Genomic DNA, 13,798 nt, shown 5'->3' on the forward strand with positions numbered 1-13,798 from the left:
GGTGTATAGATAATGGATGGATGGAAGTTATTAATTAAAAAAATAGCCAAAATTACACCATTTATCAGAGCGAGAAACTGTAAAAACAGAAAGCATAAAAAAATTTACAACCTTTTAACAGTCCATGAACTGGTCATTAGTGACATGCCATTTTGTCCAACTTAACCAAATCCAGGATTGTGATATTTAATCTAAATAACATTCGTCTATAACTCTCATTTGAAAATTCTGCAAGAATAAACTGTTTGCACTAACCATATTTTGTAAAAAAACTAAATATTCTGCACTTCTTAATGCAGCTGAAAAGCCATACATGCCTCACATGCGACCAACAGTCACGTGATAAAAGCTGAGGGACTTTTTGACTAAACTTTGCTGAACTTCAGGCTGTGTTCACACAAAGCAAAGACAAGACAAGTACTAAAAAACAATTCAAAATCTAAGTAGTAAAATGTAAATATTTTCACTGTTGGTAAACCTGGGGGGAACTTGTAAACTCTGTACACCTTGATTCCATTTTTTTTTTTTTTTTTTAATTTGAAAAAGAATTTCAACTTTAATTTCTGTGAAGATTCTCAGTCATCCAGGTCATGGTTGTTCTCGTAGTTTAAACTTTCATTTTGTTATGAGTTATGGCAAAATAACTGTGTCGTCCTGCACAAAAGTGATCCTCTACTTCTAGCCTGTGTTGTGCTGTTTCTGTAGAAGTGCAGAACTTCATATTGGAGAAAAATAAATGAGCCTGTAGTGAGTAAAAATGTGACAGAAGCCAATGACAGACACTCTGACAGTCCGGTTAAGACTCTTGCTCCGGTAGTAAGATGTCTTGTCTGTTTTACTTCTAATAAATATATTTCTATTTAAAGCCTAAAATGCATTTACAGGAACTGGTTGCATTCATTCTGCCGCTACTTCATCTTTCTGCCTATCCATATTTCAGAGAAAACTGCGGCTGCAAGTCATTGTGAAATAAACATGTTCTGTCATGTTCGCACATCTGAGAAATGGTTTCCATGAAACACTGGATGATAATAATCTAACCAACAACAGCTCCCATCCTGATGTGTCATCTGGTTGACGCTGCCCTGATAGACTCTATTAAAGACCAAGTGACTGAACAGTATTCTGCCTTCGCTTCATTTGCATTATCAGCTGAGGTAACTCCACATCAGTTATGTATGTCTCATGGAAACTACACGGAAAGAACAGGTAGTGATGATGCTTCCTCTTGGTTTGCTCTACATCTCATTAAACTTCACTTGCTCTGTCCAAATTAGCAGATTTTTACTTGTTAAGCTCTTCATACATAGACTTAATACATAGTCTTTAATTGTTAAAAATCAATCACAATCACATTATTCTTAGAGTAAAGCTAAATAGTAATGTGGCCTATTTTGGTGATTTAGTTGCATCCTTCTGTTTGGTGTATTGCTGCACAGAATACTGCATAAAATACTACTAAACCTCAAACAGCGTCGTGTCCCGTCCACTACCTAAATGAACAGACAGCCCATTTGCGCTCATGGCCTGCTGCCTCTTTTCGCCTCGGCCTGGACACCTCCCTTTGGCTTGCATTAGTTACAGCCTTGGCTCGGGTTTCATTGTGGTTTTAACACTGTGCGGTGTTGAGTTCACAACCTGCCTCACATCGAGCCTCGGCTACCGTTGTTAAGCCAAGCAGCGCTGGTTAACCTTCACTCAGACACACACACTGAGATGCTCTTTTTCTTTACCGCTGGTCATCTGCCCCTCCGTCTACCTCCACATCCAGCACAACCTGAGCCGTGTCTCTCCCCAGAGACGGTGGCACTGAGCTGGGCTAGAGTCTTGTTCCTCTCTTCCCCCCCCTCCCACCTCACTTGGCTCCATTAGCCCACTTAACAGAGGCCCCATTGACCGAGGCGAACTGCAGCCCTCTTCTCTCGTTTCCCGTCTCCTTCAGCGTGTCCATCCCCACCTGTGGTTAGTCTGTCTGCAGATAATGATACACGAGGGCTGGTGAAATCCTTGTTTTGTGCGTTTGCTCATTTTATTCATAACCAAGGTAGTCATCAAATGAACGGATAATTGAGTAGAATCCGTAAGTGGCTCTGAGGCTTGAAATAATTCCTGCGGTTGTGTTTTTTTTCCTGTTCTCATGCTTGTATTTGTGATTACATTTTGATTTTGTTTGTGCACGTGTATGGTGGAGCTGTTAATGCAAACACATGCTGCATCAAATGTACAAACTAGAGCCTGGCTTTCTTCTGTGTCACATAATACAGAGAAGGATGCTGCTTGGGGTATTTTTGAAACGGTGCCATCACGTAGTTTGTAGGGCAGGGTGATATGGACAGAAATATTTATCACGATATAAATGAGGAAATTTGCAATTTAACTAACAATATAATTAAGCTAGACAAAGTACTTAAAAACTGCACAACTTTATTGGTGCAAATAAAAAAAGAACATTTTTTTTATCCATTTAGCAAGCAGCTGTTTTTGATGTGCATTAAAGCTATATCGTACCAAAATCAATAGTGCATAAGTTGTAAATTTCTTGCTGATAGTCGCGGCGGGTGTCGGCCAAATATCATTCCATCCATTATCTATACCCCGCTTAATCCTCACGAGGGTCGCGGGGGGCTGGAGCCTATCCCAGCTGACTTAGGGCGAAGACAGGGGACACCCTGGACAGGTCTCGGCCAAATATTCATATCTCAAAATTGCTATCCGGACTCCACCACAACAATCAAATATTCCGATATCCGGATCCAGCCCTACTGTGTCGGTCGATGCACTGCGTTCACCCTCCTCCTCGGTTGCCGCCATGCTTCTAGCTCCACGTGCATTAGACCGGACGATATTTCAATTTCACATCATCCCCTAACATTACACCGGTATTAGTTTGTACAGCAGAGCAGCTCTGACTCCATTGTTCACACTCCTCTCAGCACTGTCTGCAGCGCATGTAGCAGAGAAGGCGTCACAATTGCGCAGACGGTGGTGCGGAGTAAAATTTTGTCTTAATGGTAAGTTGCGAACCAGTTTGTTAATTAGTTTGTTCCTAACTAACATTTCTTGATGGTTGATAAACAGTGAGCCCACCATTTTCACTTTCACGATATGATACGAAGAGCCTTTCTTCATACCACAGTGGGGACATTTGCATTGATACAGTAGCAAAGGGGAGAGTGCAAACATTTAGGAATCATCAGTAGAAAAATAATAATACATAGTCATGCACGATATTAAAATTTCTGGCCGATACCGATATCCAATATTAAGATTTCTGATATCACCGATAACCGATATTACCGATGTTGATATTTAGTTTTTGTTCACACCGAACAATGAGTATAAGTAAGTACTGTGAGAAAACTATTCAAAAGAAGCCGAAATTAGACCACATACTCTTCTTTATTACGTAACAAAAGTAAAACATATTTAAACATATTTTAACATATTTAACATTCAGGACCATTTAAGTAAAAACATCTGAGATAGCTGCAATATCAAATGTAGAGACGAAGGCGCTAACATTAGACAGTTATTGATTTTTCACATCGGCTAAATTTGTTCATACCGATATATTGGGAAAAAATACTAATATCGGCCGATACCGATGTGGTTGCTGATATATTGTGCATCCCAAATAATAAACCAGAAAAACTGTCTAAATTTCTCTGGATGTGGAAATAACAACATGAATAGTATTGCATGGATTCTTTCTTGAGCATAAATACTGATAGAGAAGTATTAACATGTACAGTTACACCCGGTCATCCAGCTTTTGTGTATTTTGTTTCCTAATCAGAATTTTAAAATGATCGGAATGAGTGAGCGGACTTTTAAAGAGAGCAAACGAAAGCCAATTTCAAAATGTCACAGATCTAACGAGTAGAGAAAGAAAGAAAAAACATGTGATAATATATTACAGCATGATCTCATGACACACACACACCCCACTGAAATGACACAAGCATCATACAAAAAAAGTCAAAACACTGACTTCAAGCTAGAATTCATTATCAAGTGTCCTGTTTGCGGGGAGCAAATTACATAACCGGCGTGCTTTTGTGCAACAGTCAGGGATGACCTCACCAGGACATGTACTTGACTTTATTGAATTCATGTGCGATATAAGGATTGCCTCACCCCGGTCGTACAGTTTGGGCTCAAGTTAAAGTTCATCCCCAACGCTTGTTTTTTACTCCGGAGGAGGCAGAGAAACAGGAGAAGGATACAAGGGTGTTGTGGAATGTCCTTCAGCCTTCTTAAGTACAGATCTCTTTCTTTCTTTTTCTTTCTCTCCTGCTTTTCTGTCTCCTTTCTGTTGCGGGTTTCTCACGCTCTCACCAGCCCCCTTTTCGTTTGGTGTGATTTTACAAACGCTCGCCCTCTCTGTGAGGCATTTGTTGGTTTGTATAGCGAGGATTTTCAATAGTGCCTTGTGGAAAACTCAAAAGTTTCGCGTTTCACTCTTAAGCCGAGCTTTCTTTTTTCCCTAGTCAGCATTTTGTGTGACTTTTTCTCATGCGTTATCATGTTGAGGAATGTCAGGATCATCTGTTAATCTCTCCTGCGTCCTGTCTCTCCTCAGGTTATGAGTAATGGAAGCGGGGTCGGTGGTGCGTGCCGTGTTCGAGTTTCTCCCCAGCGTCTCCGAGGAGCTGCCACTCTTCACCGGTGACGTCATCGAGGTGCTCAGTGTCGTGGATGAGTTCTGGTTGCTCGGTAACAAAGATGGCGTCACAGGTAAGTTAACAGCGTTCAGTGCTACCAAAACGACCTGGAATATTTTTAATAAGAAGCTGCACTGAGCTTACCAAAAAGAAGTCCAGTCTGATGACAAAGCGTGGAGAATCCTACGACTGTGATCGATTATAAAAATAAGCCACATGGGAAACTGTTTTTAGCATTGAGGCGTGCATGTCCCGGTGATTCAGCAATTTGTTCCTAAAATGGCAAATGAGGCCGTCCAGCTGGGGTTTATAATAATTGGTTGTCATGCATTTCTTCTCTTCCTCCCGGATTTTGTAGTGTAATACTTTCCTGACTGTCTGCTTGCAGCATTAGCAGTACAGTTTGGCCTTGAGCAAGTCAAATAGTCCAGGAGAATAAAACAAGGAATTGGGGATCATCAAATTTTCAGGACAAGATTTTTCTGACCCAAATAATATGTGATCAAGATACAACCACGGTATCTATGAAAAATGTTTAAAGTTAAATAAATAACACTATCAGACAAATTCTCTTTTAACTTTGTGTATGGTGTGTTTTGTGTCTTTTTGGTAAATAAATTTGGACTTTAGGGATTATAGATAGAGAGTCTTTAGCCATCTCTGTACTGTGTGTTGTTCCTCTGTTGCAGTGTCAACTAGACAGATATTGGGACTGGATTAATACTTGATATTATATGTTCATAGTTAACATATTTCTCTGGGATTTCTAATTCCAACAGTCCTTAAACTGAGCATCAGCAACGTGCTATTCCATCAGTTAAATGAACCAAATCTGAGCTTAAAGTTGTGATATTTCATCATTATTTGACATGTCTTACATAAAAACTCTCTAAAAACCTTTTCACTAGCTACCTGCGTTCCTCGGTGCAACCTAGAAGCCATTATTGTAGATCAATCATAGCAACTGGACTTGCTTGAGTTCCTTGAAGACGTTCCACCTCTCATCCAAGAGGCTTCATCAGCTCTGACTGACTAGTTGGGAGTTCCGCATATCCTTAAGGAGTTATTAACACCTGAGTTTCTGAGAATCTTCACAGACATGTTGCTACACACTTCGGGAAGAACGCCGTTCGACTGGTACGGGAGTACGAAAGAACTTCCAGAAAGCTTGCAGACTACAGGAATCATATAGGTTTCAACCAGAGATGCCGACACGAAACTCAGGTGTTAATGACTCCTTGAGGATATCTGGAACTCCCAACTCGTCAGTCAGAAGTGATGAAGCCTCTTGGATGAGAGGTGGAACGTCTTCAAGCGAGTCCAGTTGCTACGATTAATCTACCAGAGTAACCACGACCTGAATGACTGAGAATCTTCACAGACCTAGAAGCCATTGTTGACTCAGCTACAACGAAGAGTTGTGACAAAAATTCATGGACGTTTTGGTCAAACTGGGCTGAACTGCAGGCTGTGTTTAAACAGATCAGACAAGAGACAAGTATAAAAAAACAAATTAAATTGTAATTAGAAAAATATCTATAGTATGTAGAGTCACCAATCATTTGTCCAGTATTGGTAACACCCGCAGGTACTTAAAAATGTTGGCCATGTTGTTGTTTTTCTTTTTTTCCCCCCCCATTTTTTTTTTTTTAAATAAGCAATCGAAGAAACGCTGCTTTAGTTTTAGTTTTAGTTTTTTTCTTTATGACTTCTAGCCATAGCTGTGCTGTTTCCAAGGAGGTGCAGGACTTTATATTTCAGTAGAAAAGTGAGACCACAGAGTTCACAGAGTGAGTTCAAATATAACAGGAGCAAGAAAAGGAGAAGAACAAACTGCTTGAGGTCAAACAGCGACTTGATGTTCAGTCGTCGCTGTTCAGAGGAAGCGGTGACGGATCACAATGCGTTCTGTGCCGCTCAAGTGTTCATCAGTGTTTCCTGGCGTTCTTTGCCCTTGAGGGCTCAAACGCGCAGAAATCCACTTAAGTTTTCCAAGAGTCGAACATCCCTTAAGACACGGGGGATTCCCTCAGAGGGGAAGTCGATCCCGGCTCGTTCAGCTGCTCCTGGAAAACACTGATAATGTCAGTACAGCATGAGTTTACAGGAAACTGACTTTATTAATGGGTAAAATGTTGACATACATCTTCGAAAGAAGAGTTTAAAGAAATACACATAATATTTATAGCATCCAGATACAGTTTATTTAATTAGCCTTCTGTTCAGTGGTGCTGACTGTTCTTCATCTGTTGGCTTTCTCTAAATATATGAATCTGTTCGTCACCTCTATAAATCACCATCATAAACGAACATGTGTAACTTTGACAGTTTATTCTGATGTGAGCTTAAGACTGAAGCGCTGTGCAGTGAAACACAACCACTGGTCTTGGTTCTGGTACAGGCACATAGACGTTTGGAGATAGCTACCAGCTGGGTTTATATAAAACTCTGTCTAGCCTTTTGAGATGACTTTCTTCATTACCAGGGTAACTCCATCCATCCAGAAATCATGGACGTGAATGTAAATCTGCATATTTAGGAGGTCGCCAAACACTGGACTGACAACACATTACCTTTTTCTCTCCAGATAATGAGTTCAGCACCTACACAGGATATTTATTTATACTAATGGCAATTTTAGAGAAAACTCAAAAATTTATTTTATTCAATATGAGACAGTTATAATACCATTAATCCTAAGATACAGAAAAAATGAACAGTGGATTTCTTTGATTACTTTTTATTAAGAAAGAATTTGTTCAACATTTTTAAAGTGCCTACACTTGTTAACAATAATGGGGGAAAAAAACGGTGACTCTACATACTATAAATATTTCACTACTTACATTTTGAATTTCTTTCCATACTCCTCTCCTGTCTGATCTGGTTAAGCACAGCCTGCAGTTCAGCCGAAAAGTCCCTGAATTGTTGTCATGCGACTGTTGGTCTCAGCTGAGTCACTCGTGGCTTCTCAGTTCCGATGAGGAGTGCAGAATTTTTTGTTTTTTACAGAATCTGGTTAATGCAAGCTGTTTATTTTTGCTATTTTTTTTTTTTAGATAAGACACAGAATAAAGTGATTTAAATAATAATGAGTAGATTTAAGGGTGTTTTCTGATGGAGAGGCAAAGAAAGTTGTAAAAAATGTGATTCTTCGTTTTGTTTTTACAGTTTCTGGCTCAGTTTCATTTTGTCGATTGTTTTGAAGATAACATGCCTTTAAATCTACGTGTGGGTTTTGGGGTTTTGAGGGTTAATAATGTATAAGTCTGTAAGTCTGAATATAGGAAGAAGAATTTAGGAAGTTACAACATTCAGTGTTGTCATTGTCTTGAGAAAACAGAAGTATCAGGTTTGCGTGGAAGATTTTTTTTTCTATTTTTTATTGAATTAACCGGTGCCATTCTGCCACACTTATCTGCTGTCCTCAGGTCAGTTCCCCAGCACCTTTGTGGAGGAGATTACTATTCCCAGCACCAAGCCTGGAGACAGACTCTACGTGTGCATCAATGATTTCAGCTCAGCAGAGCCGGGGAATCTGTCCCTGAAGAGAGATATGGACTGACTGTCTGCACTCGCACACAAAGCTGGTTTTAACAATAACCACTAAAGTACTGCTTTTGCTCTTCCTCCACTCTGATATCTGTTGTTTTTAATTTGAGGTTTTTGCGCAGCATCCTTGATCTAACCAGCCTTAACACGCTTGTTCCAAACAACACTAAAAGCTTGTGTTTTCTCACTTAGCTTAACGCTGCTTGTTGATGTCGCAGCACTCAGGTAAACTGGTTGTTTTGTGTTGTTTTGTTTTGTGTTGTGAGCCGACAGTCGGACCAGACTGATGCCTTGTCTCCACTGATGCAAAGTGAATGTTATCAGTGAATGTTTTTTGTTCAGTTATAGTAACAGTACTATACTGAATGAATGGTACTGAGAGGAAAACTAAAATTTGCATTCAGTCTCATGAATATGATTTTTTTATCCATAGTGTGTTTGCTTTTGCCATAAACTAATTGATGAACTGAAACTGATGCTGAACATTTTATCGTCTAACAAAGCAACCCTCTATCGCATTGGTCATAATGAATGGAGACAAGGCATTGTTTTCTTTTATGGCATCTTCTTTATAGTAAATAGCAATTAAAAATAGACTCTTATTTTGTGAGACTAGACACAGAAAAGCCAAGAATCAAACCTGTGACATTTCCCTGCTGGAGGCGCTTCTCTAGAAAATTTATTAGATGGAAGGTAAAGGTCATGTTGTGCACCACGGAGGAATTTCTGCAACTTCTAGAATTTCTAAGACAAGTTAGAACCGATGCTGTGAGGACTGAAGGTCAAAGCAACCTGACGTATTGTAGCTTCACAAAAGAATCTTACAGTTACGGGTTTTCTATTATTTGCTTTCTTGTTTGAGGAGGAGCTCATATTTATAGGAACTGCTTTATTTATAGATGGTATTTTTTTAACAGGAACATATTCTGCAACTCCCAAAGGGGAATTTGGGGTTTGGTTCAGATAAATTTCACTAGAAATTGGCATTTATTTTTAATCGTAGCGCTCAAATGTCGATTCAACATTCTGAGTTAAATGGGGGAAAAATTTTGTATTTGAGATTAAGTCAGTTTATATAATCATAAACAATCATGTTTCATGTTATTCATGAAAACATATCATGCTCAAATACAAGATATCTTAAATATTTTGCCGCTATCAGTCTTGCTGCTCTGGGATATTGTTTTGGTGTTGACATTAGTCACCTGTGGGATCATAGAAATCCTCCCCAAATTCACTGATTGTATTCTTTGATTGCCGATTATTGTTTAAAACATTGAATAAGATGAAACCTCGACAGATTCCTCCAGCGTTAGAGCACCAAACGCAGTGTCAACACATAGTTAAATTCCAAAAGTCCCCACTAGATGTCCCCAGAGACCAAACATAAACATACATCGACTGTCGCTGGCTGACTTTTTGTTTTCTTTCCGGATTTTCTCACACAATCACATTAGTTGTTGTGTTGTTTTTTTGTGATTTGTCATTTACAATAATTCTCCTTCATGCAGCACGGATGTTTGCAGAGATCTTTTATATCGGTAAAACTCCATATTTGTATTTTAATGTTGGTAGAAGTGCCTGCAGCTGTAGTCATAGCAGTAGTTAAAGTAGTCAGAACTGAATTGTGCTTTAAAAGTAGATTTCAACAACAGAAACATTTTAAAAGGAACGTGACTCAACGCTGCTGGAAGATTACGTAGCAGCCAAAGCTCCAACTATGACAAATAATTCCTCAGCAGCCCATCCCTTTATCATTTAAGGTGTTTTATTTTAAGTTGACTCGTGACCAAAATCAACAGTAATAGCCATAATTCCAGCATATTTCGGCGTTGTCACAGACGCGTATCACTTCCCAGATCAGTGGATAAATAGGAAACAGTCATTATTAACCATCTGAGAGTTGAAATGCTCATTTCCAGTATGATTTTCCACGGTGCTATTGGCCGGGTTCCAGTTTTTGCTCCCGGACACAATGGGAGGTGGAGCCGCAGGTCTTTGGAATGTGACCCCCATGACTTGTGGCTGACCAGTCAACATTCCTATAATCCCTGATTCTCCAGATAACGTTAGTGACGGCGAGGGCCCGTGTAAAGTTATTAGAAATGCAATAAGAAAGGTAAATCTGAAATAAATTGCTTAGATGTCATCGTAATGTGACTAAAGCTGCTTGGTTTCAGAGAAAAATGTGGGAAAAAAAACTCAGTTCAGTTCAGTTTTATTCAAGTGTGCACCCCAAGAAGTGCAATATGTGATCTAAAACATAAAGCCAGGCTGTTGAGCAGGCACATCCGTTGGAGTCTTTGCTCTTTTCTCTGTTATTTCCCTAATTTATTCAAACAATAAACATATATTATAGTTACATTTACCTACTGAAGCTTCCCCTCTATGTTTGCGTCCATGTATCTGACTCCCCTCCGATACACTTTAGAACTTTCTGGTGTCCATCTGGTGTCATATCAGTTGTATAACTATTAAATGAAACTCCCTTTGTTCTCTGTCTCTGTAGGTGATGTGGTAGTGGGAGAGGCCGGTGGGTCCATGGACCTCGGGGAAACCTGGCAGCGTGGCTGTAACGCCTGGGGCGTCCGTGGTCTCTTCCCCACATCATGCGTGAAAGAGATGAACCTCTCCGGCCGCTCCAGGCAGCTGTCCGAACGCTCGGCTCAGGCCCAGGCTTCGGAGCTGCCGCCGTACGCCCTGGGCCAAGCTCGAGCCCTCATGAGCCTCCACGCGCAGCTCAACGAGGAGCTGGACTTCCGCGAGGGCGACCTGATCATCATCACAGGCCTGCCGGAGCCAGGCTGGTTCCAGGGCGAGCTGGGGGGACGCAGGGGCATCTTCCCAGAGGGGTTCGTGGAGCTCCTGGGTCCCCTTCGGTCTCCTCAGGAGCCGGAGGACTGCCAGGATTTGGACAATGACCCTCAACAATTTATGTACGAGGACGACGCAGGAGAGGGGACTGAGGAGGAAGGTATGGAAGAAGGGGAGGTTTTTATGAGAGATGACGAGGAACAAAAGGATGCTGCAGTAGAAGAAGAACAAGAGGAGGAGGAGGAGGAAGAGGAGGGTGGTGTCTATGGAGTGGCGCTGTATGAGTTTCGGGCTATGGAGCCAGGAGAGTTGGACTTTGACGTTGGAGATCGCATTCGCGTTGTAAGCACTTTGGAAGATGGCTGGCTGGAGGGGCAGCTGCGAGGGCGTCGGGGTATATTCCCTCATCGCTTTGTGAAATTAGAGGACGATGGACGGAAAACTGCAGAGGAGACAAATGTGGTTGACCCAGAAGAGGAACAAGAGAAGGAGAACAGCTGTAGTGAATACAGCTCAGGTCATTTATGTCCCAATGGGTCCGAGAACGATCCTGAATGGACGCCGTATGAGGACCACACAGTGTGGGACCTGGACTACTTCGAGAGGACCGAGGAGCAGAGGTGGCAACGGGAAAGCAAAAGTGCTGGGGCTCAGACTAATAACAGGGGGCAGAGAGATGGAGGTAACAGGCCCGACTCTCGGCCACGTAGACCTCTGGCTCCGGCACACAGGGGACCAGAGAGACCCAAATCCACTCCTCCAGCAAGACCCAGACTCCCACCTCGGCCCAGCCTGCCTGCACGTAGCCATCGGCAGCATGCTGCACATTCTGGCAGAAATCAGTCGAGCTACACCAACGGTAACTCTCGACCTGCACCCCCCAAACTAACCCATAGCCTAACGCTGCCAAGCACTCATTCTGGTTGGTCCAAAGACAGCAGGTATTACCAGAGGTCACCGACAGACGGTTCCTCCACCAATAGCAGAGGCGCAAGTCTTGGCCAGGCATTATTTAACCTTGTTGAGGGCCACAAGCAGAAGAAGCTAACTCGCCATGCTAGTGTCGGTGATGCTGATATGATGCTGCACAGCGCCGACGCCCGGCCGCGCTCCCAGCAGACGGCACGAGGCTCCAATGGGATTCTGCCAACATCCATCACCTTAGAAGCCTTGGCAACCTCAGCCGGCGACCTGGAGGCCAAACTCTCCCAGCAGCTTTTTGAATTTGAGAAAAGCCTGACTCCTGCGTACAGCGATACTAACGTGGGTTCTGGCGTTTCCAGAGACGTGTCACCTGTGCCTGACCTGAACCAGCAATCACGCATCTCACGGCACTTTTCCATCCTGGACTACAGCGATGAAAGCGATATCATCCGAGGCTCCTCACATTCTCCCATTCCCAGCCTCATGCAGTCCAACTCTTCCTCTTTGGAAAGACGAAGAACCCTCCGCCCTCCTCCTCCTCGTCCCAGAGTCCTCCGTCCTCCAGCTCCAGCTCCGTACAAACCGGCTCGCCCCGCTCCTCGTCCCCCTCCTCGCTGCCCGAGACAAAACACCACTCCTCCGCCCGGCAGCTCCCTCGCCAACAGCCCAATCTTCTACTCTCCCGACGAGCCAGCTGCAAACCTCCTCGACCAAATACCAGGAGGTCAGGCGGAGTTCGGCGACCTCGCAGCTGCCCAGGAACACGAGATCCAGTGCCAGCTGGAAGCAGAGCAGGAGCTGGAGAGGGAGATGGAGCTAGAGAGTCAGAGGCAGAGGGAGGAGGAGGAGAGGTACCAGCTGCTGCTGCGGCTGCAGGAGGTGGAACACGACATGGAGGCGTACGCGCACACGGCCGAGGAGCTGAGGGCGATGCTGGAGGAGGAGGAGGAGGAGACGGCCCGCATGCAAGCCCTGGAGAACCTGGAGTTCTGCAACTACACACTGGAGACGCTGGCCCTGGAGCAGCAGCAGCTACAAGGTAAGACTGTTGGGGAAAGAGGGTGGAGGCACAGAAGTATTTATGGACGTGAACCTTTAGACCAAAGGGTGATGTGGAATCTTTAGCGAGACCCCAAAATCCTCAGCAGAGATGGATTTTTTTAAGTGCCCTCAGTTCTGTGGTGCTCGGCAAAGGTCACTGTGCCTTCGACACCGTGATGGAGACTAAAACTAACCTTTATGTAGAGCAGCTGATTTGAGGTCAAACTAACCTGTTGCAGCTTTTATTTGATCAATTAATCGATTAGGCAAATCGCTACGAAATAATATGCAACTTTTTTAACCATTGATTTAACATTTCAGTAATTTTTTAATTAAATAAATGTCAAACTTTCACTGTGACAGATTAATTGCTATTTTGTTTGTTTTTATCATTGTAAATTGTGTATATTTAGGCTTAGATGCATATTTGGAGACAGTAATTTGGACATTTTTTACAATTTTATTTATTTTAGTGTACAGGACTAATCAGATAATGAAGAAAATTATTCACAGATTAATTGATAATAAGTTAGCTGCAGCCTGACAGCAGACTCATTTATTTATATGATCTATTTGCACTTAAAATGCTTAACCGATAATCAACGTATTGATCAGAAGTTACCAGTAAATATAAGAATAAGATGCAGCAGTAAAGGGGAAAATGAACATCCATCAATCAAAAAAATTTTTAAAAAACAACATAATATGCAGAAGTGCTGTTGATATTAGACTGTTCCTGCCGTATGTAGAAATTTAATTATGGCACAGATTCAACTGAATGTTAAAAAATAATGATATTGCAC

At 42.2% G+C, this 13,798-nt stretch overlaps 1 protein-coding gene across 1 annotated transcript in view; it reads left to right on the forward strand.

Moving 5' to 3' along the window:
• Positions 1-13,087, forward strand: part of LOC103364931 (dynamin-binding protein) — a 30,848-nt gene extending 17,761 nt beyond the window's left edge. Inside the window, exons 2-4 of the mRNA XM_008292231.1 lie at positions 4,583-4,737; positions 8,096-8,218; positions 10,726-13,087. Of these exons, the coding sequence (XP_008290453.1) occupies positions 4,593-4,737; positions 8,096-8,218; positions 10,726-13,079 (2,622 nt within the window). The 5' untranslated portion in view covers positions 4,583-4,592 and the 3' untranslated portion in view covers positions 13,080-13,087. The remainder of the gene's footprint in view (positions 1-4,582; positions 4,738-8,095; positions 8,219-10,725) is intronic.
• Positions 13,088-13,798: the final 711 nt, after the last annotated feature.

The sequence above is a fragment of the Stegastes partitus genome, unplaced genomic scaffold (assembly GCF_000690725.1).
Source record: "Stegastes partitus isolate 25-593 unplaced genomic scaffold, Stegastes_partitus-1.0.2 Scaffold795, whole genome shotgun sequence".
In the NCBI taxonomy this organism is placed as follows: Eukaryota; Metazoa; Chordata; class Actinopteri; family Pomacentridae; genus Stegastes; species Stegastes partitus.